The following is a 10,553-nucleotide window of genomic DNA, read 5'->3' on the forward strand; positions in this document are numbered from 1 at the left end:
GTAGCTTTAACAAAAAAGATGTTTGTAATACGTCTAAAAAGTTTTTGCGGGCTCATCTGTTGTTTCAGACTCGGCTTCGCCTCGTCCGGAAACAGCACTGATTCTAGGGTATTTTAAGTAAATATTTGAAACAAAAATAACTATTTTTATGATAACGAAGAAGTTCCTGAATCAACACTGACTGTGACACGACTTATAAAATACAATACAATTTATTTAATATTTAGATATGTATTCAAAATTTATTTTTTGTAGTAGACTTAAAATCTTGAAGTGTAGGTCTTATTTATGGTCCTATTTTTTGTGCATTTCATCTACGAGAAGTTATGTTATCTTTTATGACTTTAAAAAAATACATTACAATTACCTAAATATAAACTATTAAAAAAATAGACAAAACTGTTACTTTTTTGGCGTTTGCTGTGCCTCATAAGTATCATTTTAAATTTTTACCCATAACCCATTTAATACATATGATCTACTATTATTCCAACCTACTATCTGCCATAATTATTTTATTCTTAAATTGAACAAACCTGATTTGGTTTAAAATATAACATAATTCACTTATTTTTTGCACATCTAAAACAGTTTAAAACACAATTTATTTAATAGTAAATATGTATTCAAGATTTTATTTTCTAGTAGAAATAAAACCCTGAAGTGTAGGTTTTATTTCTTGTCCATTTTAACTACAGAAAGCGAGAGGTTATGTTATTTATTGGTTTTGACGTTTGTGTTTGAAGTTTTGCCGGTATTTGTCAGTTTTACGTTCAAAAAGCTGAAAATGAATCTAAACGACGATTTTATAAGTATCCAAGGGATAGTCCTTAGCGCTGAAAAAAACGCAGGGTCACTCAAGAGAATCAAATACCGAGGAGGTAAAATCTCTGGTCTTTTTATTGTTTTTCTAGGTTTTTTTTAGGTAATGAATCTATAATTTTGAATATGATATCAGAATTTCATAAGTTTTTCTCCTCAAAAAACTACATGAAAGACAACAAAATTAACGAAGTCTTTGAAAAACAGCTAACTGAAATCTGTGTGTTTCTTATTCTCAATACTGAATTGCAACGACCTGTTGAAGACTCAGAATTTCAACATTTAATTAATATAGTGCCTCAATTATCACCCTGTTTGTTAGCAAATGTGATAATGGGACTAGATCTAAATAAATATTTCTGCAAAGCACTGTTGAGATTCGATTTGGATGTTATTGAGGAACTCTTGGTTGAAATAATTCCGTGTTTGAAGAAATGTAAACCAAAAATTCACATTCAAACAGCCCAGGAGTACCTGAAATTGATAATTGTGAAACTGTCTTTGAAAAATGAAGCGGTAGTTTTGAAATTAAATTATTACACTTTTGTTGTTATTGGGTGTTTCAGTGGTCTGAAAACTGTGAAAAATTGTGCGATTCAGCCTCACAAATACTACTGAATTTAACAGGCCTTCATGGTGACCAACTCCAAAACATAAAACTCGACTCAGTCTACCAATGTATGGGGTTCACAATTCTCAATCTGCTCGATTTATTATTAATGTGTGAGGAGAAAAACAAAGCTTTAACACCTCTCATCGAAAAACTTACTAAAACTTGTTGCTCCATCATGATGGCGGTGACTCTCGACGTGTTTTGTTCATGGGCTGAGGTGCATACACAATTTTTTCTCCCCCAAATTACACAGCGTTTCAGGTTGAGTACGAAGGGGAGCCTCTTCAGACTTCAATCGCTGGCAAAAGTTACCTATTTATAAACAAATACCAGAAAAACCCACTCGCCAAAGAACTGATCGCTATGTTGGGCACCATAGCCCAAAAACCCAAAACCATAGACGACCTGATCCTCCAAGCCGATGTCCCCACAATAATATCAAAGATAAATCAAGTCGACTCTAGCCAAAAACAGTGGTTTAGGGCCCTCCTCAACACCCAGGTTTTAAAATGCGAGAAAAGTATTAAATGTGTTGAGCAATGGGCACATTTGTGCACTGTTAGCGATGTCACACTGTTACTTGACATGGGGGTGCTTAGTAAAGACCCCCGGGCCAAAAAAGTGGTCATTCAGTGTGCCTCAACACTTGAACTAAACGACTTGATTTTAGTTTCGACGCGACATTTTCACAAAAACGGAATTGTGAGCAATTTTAGGGAAGATTTGCGTCAGGATTTGGTGTTGTTCTTCAATAAAATTAAAGATGGGGAGGTTTTTTCGAAAGAATTGCATTTACTACTCTTGCAAAATCCGGAACAAACACTGAGTTGGGTGTTTTCTGAGTGCTTGAAAAACACTTTTTATTCAGAGAATTTGATAGATGTTTGGCCTTGCCTCAAAGAGGTTTTAACAATTGGTGATTTTGGGTTAAATATTTTAAAGAAAGAAATCAGTGGTAATTTTCCCACTGACCAGACTTGGAAAAATCATTCAGAGCTACTGAATGCACTAATAAGGGCTGAAATTTTCTCAACTGAAAAAATTGTCACTGGGGTGCTTTTGCCCTTACTACAAAGCGCCCACAAGGAAGCCAACTACCAACTTTTGAAAAATGGTTTAATCGTCTTAAAAGTATTAATTATTGTGATGGTTTTGTAAATATTTTGTTGTTATTTGTAGGATTTGCAAGGACACATTTTCGTCAAGCAGGAAAACGAGTCCTTTTTCCAATTTATTTTTGACGTTATGAAAAGTTGCAGATGCAATTTTTTGAACTTTGATAGTTTGAAACAAGAAATAGTGAGGCAAACGGTCGATGTTATTGAAAAGTGGTGTGATGTGCGTCATGTTGTTCAACTTGACAGCTGTGAAGATTTTTTTGTTTCGTTTTACTACAAGAAAATCTTTGAATCAGATTCCGATGTATTAAAATATTTTTTCCCAATTAACTTTAAAAATCACGCAGAAATCGTTGCTCATCTTACAAAGGTGCATAAAAAACAGATACTTTTAAAAAACAAAGTGTCAATGCCTTATTTTAGTGAGAATTTTACAAATCATTTGACGTTTTATTTCATAGAAATATGAAAATTTTAAATTTAACATTTTTAAACATCAACTGACAGTTAATATCAATTTTTGTTGTTGCAGGTTGCCTGTCACTAATAATACATTGACAGTATGTTTTTTAAAAGTATTAAAAATTAAGTATTGATAGTTTTCTGAAATTAAAAAAAAACATACTTTTAAAAAGTAAAGTGTTAATGCCTTATTTTAGTGAGAAAATAAGTGTTAATGGGGGGCTCGCGGCATAGCCGCTTGCCCCCGTGACAAACTCACACTATCGCAAATTTTACAAATCATTTGACGTTTTATTTCATAGAAACATGAAAATTTTAAATTTGATATTTTTAAACATCAACTGACAGTTAATGTCAATTTTTTTGTTGCAGGTTGCCTGTCACTAATAATGCATTGACAATATATTTTTTAAAAGTATCAAAAATTAAATGTTGATAGTTTTTTGAAATTAAAAAAAAACATAATTTTAAAAAGCAAAGTGTCAATGGCTTATTTTAGTGAGAAAATAAATGTTAATGAAACTCACACTATTACATTTGCAAAGTTTACAAATCATTTGGCGTTTTATTTCATAAAAACATGCAAATTTTAAATTTGGCATTTTTAAACATCAGCTGGCAGTTAATGTCAATTTGTTATGCTGCAGGTTGCCTGTCACTAATAATACATTGACAGTATGTTTTTTAAAAGTATCAAAAATTAAGTATCGGTAGTTTTTGAAATTAAAAAAAAAAACATACTTTTAAAAAGCAAAGTGTCAATACTTTATTTTAGTGTGAAAATACATGTTAATGGGCGGTTCGCGGCATAGCCGCTCGCCCCCACACTGTCGCAAATTTTTTACAAATCATTTGACGTTTTATTTCATAGAAACATGAAAATTTGTAACTATTTAATGTTATTGGTGGCTTTTATTGACAAAATTTTTGTACCTTTACCAATTATAAAAAAAAAACATATACAAGATCATCAGTATCATTAAATAAAGATTAAAAAATGTCAAATGTCAAAATTCTTTGACAGATAAATTTTGTAAGCATTTTTTCCATGTTTCTGGTATCTTGACTTACTTGAATTTTTTCTCTGGGGCGCATCTGACACCTGTATATGAAAATTTCAATTTTATAGTTTGAAATATGACAATTTGTTTTCTTGTGGGTTGTTTGCTAATGCATTGACAACTTCTTTTTTAAAAGTATCAAAAATTAAACTTGATACAACTGAAATGATAGTTTCGCTGAAGTGTTCAATTTTTTTTAGATTTTGCCCTTGTGTGTGACTCCGGAATGGCTTCTTATTTCACGAAGTTTAGTAGATTTGTGTGGAATAGAGAAGAGTGTGGAATTATTATGTGACGTTATAATCCTCCTATGTGAAGTAACAAACAGTCAAAAAACAAAAACTGAAGAAACGAAAAGAATGTTAAGTGCTTTAAAATATTATCTTCAGAACATCGGACTTGTGGTTAAAGAATGTGTCCAACCGAAAGTGATCAACGTTTCTGAAGATGTCTCAATAACGAAAAATATTTGTCGCATGTTGAAACAAATCCCAGGAGAGTTAAAAAGTGAAGAAGGAGTCTCCTTAGCAAGTCTCTTATCATCATCATCATTGAAATCTCTAAAACCCGATAAAAAATTTGCTTGTTTGGTCGCGTCCATCAACGAGCCCCATATTTGTAAAATGTTATCACAAAAAATCCTGAGTTAATTTTTATTAAAAATAATTTCATACAACAGTGTTTTAAGCACTTCCAGCAATAGCAACAACGGTGCGAATACTAAAAATCAAATAGTTAAATTAAAAAAATTAAACACGTGAAAAGTCTCACCTTTCCCCTTTGTGCATGAGATGGAAAGCTTCATTAATTTCACTCAATTTCAAATTGTGAGTGATAAATTTATCAAGTGGCATGATTTGAGGCTTGTGACAATACTCCTCAACTAATTTAGGGACACTATCGCGACTTTTCCACCCCCCGAAAGCCGTCCCTTTCCACACGCGCCCTGTCACCAACTGAAAGGGTCTTGTGTTGATTTCCTGCCCCGCCCCAGCCACCCCCACAATCGTGGAAACCCCCCAACCCTTGTGACACGACTCCAAAGCAGCCCTCATAGTTTGAACGTTCCCAACGCATTCGAAAGTGAAATCGAGCCCCCCGTCTGTCTTCTCAACCAAAACCTCCTGGATTGGCTTTTCGTAGTCTTTGGGGTTCACGAAATCGGTGAAACCGAACTCTTTGGCTACGAATTTAAATTTTAATAATTTAATAATAATTCACTTTTTTACCTATTTTAAATTTGTCGGGGTTGACGTCAACTCCTATGATTTTCGACGCTCCAGCCGCCTTGCAGCCAATCCCGACTGCAAGCCCCACAGCCCCCAGCCCCCACACTGCACAGGTGCTCCCTTTCTCGACTTGGGCGGTGTTTAGGGCTGCGCCATAGCCAGTGGGGACGCCACATCCCAGTAGACAAATCTTGTCAAGGGGGGCATTGGGGTTCACCTAATCACAAATTGATAAGAGTGACCTTCACTTATCACCACTTACTTTCGCAACAGAGATGTCGGCAACAACAGTGTACTCGCTGAAAGTGGAGCACCCCATGAAATGGTACAATTTTTTACCATTGCACGTGAATCGGGATGTACCATCGGGCATGACCCCTTGGCCCTGGGTCACCCGGCTTTTTTGGCACAAATTGGTCTTGGGGGACTTGCAGAATTTGCATTCGCCACATTGGGGAACGTATAGGGGAATAACATGATCACCTTAATTATTATTAAAATTAGTGAAATTACTTGATTTGTTTATTACCTGGTTGAACATTTGTGACTCCCTCCCCTACACTTTCCACAATTCCGCCCCCCTCGTGGCCTAAGACAACTGGGAATAGCCCCTCTGGGTCTTGGCCACTGAGGGTGTAAGCATCAGTGTGGCAAACCGCACTGTAGAGGATTTTAATTCGCACTTCGTGGCTCTTAGGAGGGGCCACTTCAATGGTTTCCAGTTTGAGGTTCTCTCGGGGGCCCCATGCGACTGCAGCTTTGCAGGTTATGGGCTAAAAAGTTTACACAATTAACATGAGAATAAGTTTGACGAAAATTACCTTTCCGGTGGTGGACATGATGGAAAATTACTAGAAAAAATATGGTTTCAATACTTCAACTTTGGCCCCTGACTCTGTAATAATAAAAAACTGACCTTGTGTGTTGTTTAATGGTGGGTTTCTGTGATTGGTTCTTTAATTGTTGAGGGATAGAGAAAGAGATAGACTTTGAGATGGTTTGAAAAGAAATAAATAGATTGTGTTTTGAGCGGGCATTTGAAACTCGAGAATATGTTAAAACCAAAAGTGAAGCATTTCTTTCTATGAAATAAGAAAATGAACACACATAATAGTCTCTAAATTTTCCTAGACACTATTTTTAAATTAAATCAGAAACCAGACCTGCCAACTTCTTTTATTAAAATTACCATGAATGGATTAGCTAGTGGTGCCAACATTAAAACTGTTTGACATTTCCGTTAAAAAAAAACAAATTTTACCTATTAAATGTTAATTGTTGCTTCTTTATTGTGTTCTCATTAGCTTTTTCTATTCATTCTATTCACCAAAGTGTACACTTGAGTGCAAAAAAAACGCGAATTAATTTTTTTATAATGTAATTTTGCATGTTAATAAATGCCAGTTTTTTAACGTTGGCTTCTTCTAAACTTCTATCAAATTTTTCCATGTTTTTCCATTTCGTTTTGACACTGCACTAGCAACACCACCAAATACGACATTTCTTTTCCTAGTTTTCTAACCTTTTTGCGAACAATCTTTTTCACACTAGGTAAATCTCTGAAAAATTTGACAATTCGATAATTCGATAATCGATTAACATAAAATGTAAAACGAGCCTTTGGCAACTAACCCCACTTTCGATTTTTGTAATTTTTATCCTGATAGCTAGAGAGAAAATGACAAAGATCAAAATAATTTATTGAACTTATATAAAAACACGTATTATTGTTCGAAAACTCGACGCCAAAAATAAATTTCAACTAAAATTTTCAAATTTTAGTTCCAAATGTCAATCATAATGACAATAAAGCGTTCAAAACATTTTTTGAACTGACATAAATTTAATGTCCAAAATTCCATGTCCGCCACTGTATGATCTACTATTATTCCAACCTACTATCTGTCATAATTATTTTATTCTTAAATTGAATAAAACATTGACATACATTGACAGTTTTTGAACTGACATAAATTTGATGTCCTAAATTCCCTGTCCGCTACTGTACATTTTAAAGTAAAAACTCGAACTTGGCTTGGAACTACTTTTTAACGCGCAATGTCTAGTAACTTTTATTTCAACAATTTTATGATTTAAAATTAAGTTGGCAACATCGAATTATTGGCGATATTATTACATTGTTAAGTAATGGCCATGTTAGCAGCCGTTTTTCGGAAACAGATGATGACAATTAACTATAAAAAAACGTGACGTTTGATTTTGATATGTTGCCAATTTAATTTTCAGTCAGGATACTTCGATTTGAAATTTCTAAAAACGAGACACTTAGTTGTAGTAAAATTGATCAATAATTTTGAAAAAATTAAAACAAAATTGCCATTTGGTTACTTTTAGAAGAAAAATAAAGTTCTAATGATTATTATAATTTAAAGTTGAGAATTGTTAGATTTTCCCGGCGCCACCACCAAATTTTAAAACTAAGTAAAACAGTAAAAATCTTGCTTTTCTTTCAAAAATAATTATTTTATATATAATTTATCTACAAGAATATAAGATCACATCTGACGGCAATTCTAAGCATTATGATATCAATTTTCCAACTATTTGTTAATATCTAGAGAAGTGTCTTTCAAAATAGTCGGCAAGGAGATATAACACATAGTATCTTTCCTGTCGTCAATCCTAGAATAAAAGAAATTATTATAAAACACAATTATTGTCGTATCAACAAGAAATTACTGCATATTCGTCATAAATTTGTTTAGGTTAGTTTTTGGTGACAAACAAAAGATATCGTAACCAGTGTCAAAATTTAGGTTAAGTCAAATGTCAGCTTGTATAGATAATTCAATAGATTGTTGACAGTAGGTTACTTCAACAACATGAAAAACGTAATTTTCCTAAATAGTTACAATTCCTAGGTGGTAATTTCTTGTTGACAAATCTGTATAGCAATACTAACTTATTAACTGTTACGTTCAAATCATCAATAGTTTCTGGTAGTGGCATTCCTTTAGTTTCTGGCAAAAGCAGAATAAGAAATGTTTCCAAAATTGCTCCTACACCCAAAACAATAAGAGGTAAAGAGGGTGATATATCCTGCATACTGATAACTAAGGGAGAAATCATAGAACCCATCCTTGAAAACATAACCGACGTTCCAACTCCCGCATTTCTTACAGTAGTTGGAAACAACTCTCCGGTAAACAAATACAACGCAGGCATTGAAATCTGGAAAAAAATTAAATTTTCCCAAAAGAATAGTATATTATGTTATTAGGAGGAAAAAAGATGTTTTTTTTTATTCTGACTGGTGAGATTTTTGAAAGTGTTTATTAATTTAACTAGTGCAGTTAGTAGTAAAAAAGTTGGAATGCTGATTGGTAAATTGGTAATTGGTAAGTATCAAAATGTCATGGTAAAATTAAAAACGCTTACGCGCAAAAATAGAATTTAAAAAAACTGAAAATTTTCCAAAAGAATAGTATATTATGTTATTAGGAGGAAAAAAGATGTTTTTTTTTAATTCTGACTTTTGAAAGTGTTTATTAATTTAACTAGAGCAGTTATTAATAAAAAATGTGGAATGCTAATGATTTAGAATGTATCTCTCCAGAAATTGCTATTGGTAATTGGTATATGTCAAACTGCCATGGTAAAATTTAAAAAAAAAACGCACAAGCGCAAAAAAATGAATTTAAAAAAAATTGAAATTTTTCCAAACGAATATTATGTTATTAGGAGAAAAAAAGATATTTTTTTTAATTCTGATTTTTGAAAGCGTTTATTAATTTAACTAGTGCAGTTAGTAGTAAAAAATGTCGAATGCTGATAATCTAGAATGTATCTCTCCATAAATTGCTATTGGTAATTGGTAAATCTCAAAATGCCATGGTAAAATTTAAAAAAAAACGCTTAAGCGCAAAAATAGAATTTAAAAAAATTGAAATTTTCCCAAAAGAATATTATGTTATTAGGAGGAAAAAGATGTTTTTTTTTCAATTCTGACTTTTGAAAGTGTATTAATTTAACTAGTGCAGTTAGTAGTAAAAATTGTCGAATGCTGATGATCTAGAATGTATCTCTCCAGAAATTGCTATTGGTAATTGGTAAATGTCAAAATGCCATGGTAAAATTTAAAAAAAAAACGCTTAAGCGCAAAAATAGAATTGAAAAAAATTGAAATTTTCCCAAAAGAATATTATGTTATTAGGAGGAAAAAAGATGTTTCTTTTTAATTCTGATTTTTGAATGTGTTTATTAATTTAACTAGTGCAGTTAGTAGTAAAAATTGTCGAATTCTGATGATCTATAAGATCTATCCAGAAATTTCTATTGGTAATTGATAAATGTCAAATGCCATGGTAAAATTAAAAAAAAACGCTTAAGCGCAAAAATAGAATTGAAAAAAATTGAAATTTTCCTAAAAGACTAGTATCGTATGTTATTAGGAGGAAAAACGACTTGTGCAGTTAGTAGTAAAAATGTCGAATGCTGATGATCTATAAGATCTCTCCAGAAATTGCTATTGGTAATTGGTAAATGTCAAAAGCCATGGTATGATTTAAAAAAAAACGCTCAAGCGCAAAAATTGATTTTAAAAAAATTGAAATTTTCCTAAAAGACTAGTATCTTATGTTATTAGGAGGAAAAACGATGTTTTTTTTAATTGTGAATTTTGAAAGTGTTATTAATTTAACTTGTGCAGTTAGTAGTAAAAATGTCGAATGCTGATGATCTATAAGATCTCTCCAGAAATTGCTATTGGTAATTGATAAATGTCAAAATGCCATGGTAAAATTTAAAAAAAAACGCTCAAGCGCAAAAATAGAATTTAAACAAATTGAAATTTTCCCAAAAAAATAATATGTTATTAGAAGGAAAAAAGATGTTTTTCTTTAATTCTCATTTTTGAAAGTGTTTATTAATTTAAATAGTGCAGTTAGTAGTAACAAATGTCGAATGCTGATAATCTAGAATGTATCTCCCCAGAAATTGCTATTGGTAATTGGTAAATGTCAAAATGTCATGGTAAAATTAAAAAAAAAAACGCCTAAGCGCAAAAATAGAATTTAAAAAATTTAAATTTTCCCAAAAGAATATTATGTTGTTAGGAGAAAAAAAAAAGTTTTTTTTAATTCTGACTTTTGAAAGTGTTTATTAATTTAACTAGTGCAGTTAGTAGTAAAGAATGTCGAATGCTGATGATCTAGAATGTATCTCTCCAGAAATTGCTATTGGTAATTGGTAAATGTCAAAATGCCATGGTAAAATTTAAAAAAAAAAC

General features: G+C 32.2%; 3 protein-coding genes across 4 annotated transcripts in view; 1 reads left to right on the forward strand and 2 right to left on the reverse strand.

Annotated features, from left to right (window-relative positions):
* Positions 1-730: 730 nt before the first annotated feature.
* Positions 731-4,749, forward strand: LOC123006969. Its single transcript, XM_044401941.1, has 6 exons — positions 731-881; positions 926-1,338; positions 1,389-1,652; positions 1,697-2,566; positions 2,615-2,923; positions 4,277-4,749. The coding sequence occupies exons 1-6, from the start codon at positions 788-790 to the stop codon at positions 4,724-4,726; spliced, it is 2,400 nt and encodes a 799-aa protein (XP_044257876.1). The 5' UTR covers positions 731-787; the 3' UTR covers positions 4,727-4,749.
* Positions 4,716-6,317, reverse strand: LOC123006970 (alcohol dehydrogenase class-3). Of its 2 annotated transcripts, XM_044401944.1 has the most exons (7): positions 6,222-6,317; positions 6,127-6,156; positions 5,835-6,078; positions 5,568-5,788; positions 5,306-5,522; positions 4,848-5,259; positions 4,716-4,796 (listed from the first exon to the last, which is right to left on the reverse strand). In XM_044401944.1, exons 2-7 carry the CDS (start codon positions 6,142-6,144, stop codon positions 4,760-4,762), a joined length of 1,149 nt encoding a protein of 382 aa, XP_044257879.1. In that variant the 5' UTR covers positions 6,145-6,156; positions 6,222-6,317; the 3' UTR covers positions 4,716-4,759. The 2 variants fall into 2 exon arrangements, with proteins under 2 accessions (XP_044257879.1, XP_044257878.1); XM_044401943.1 differs by having other exon boundaries at positions 6,127-6,279.
* Positions 6,318-7,751: 1,434 nt separating this feature from the next.
* The window catches only part of LOC123007360 (organic cation transporter protein-like), a 5,493-nt gene continuing 2,691 nt past the window's right edge, over positions 7,752-10,553 (reverse strand). The window contains exons 6-7 of the mRNA XM_044402621.1: positions 8,229-8,497; positions 7,752-7,948 (exon numbers count right to left, since the gene is read on the reverse strand). Of these exons, the coding sequence (XP_044258556.1) occupies positions 7,867-7,948; positions 8,229-8,497 (351 nt within the window). The 3' untranslated portion in view covers positions 7,752-7,866. The remainder of the gene's footprint in view (positions 7,949-8,228; positions 8,498-10,553) is intronic.

This window comes from Tribolium madens, unplaced genomic scaffold, assembly GCF_015345945.1.
Source record: "Tribolium madens isolate multiple individuals breed KSU strain unplaced genomic scaffold, Tmad_KSU_1.1 Scaffold_3;HRSCAF=73;Tcas5.2_LG2, whole genome shotgun sequence".
Classification (NCBI taxonomy): Eukaryota; Metazoa; Arthropoda; class Insecta; order Coleoptera; family Tenebrionidae; genus Tribolium; species Tribolium madens.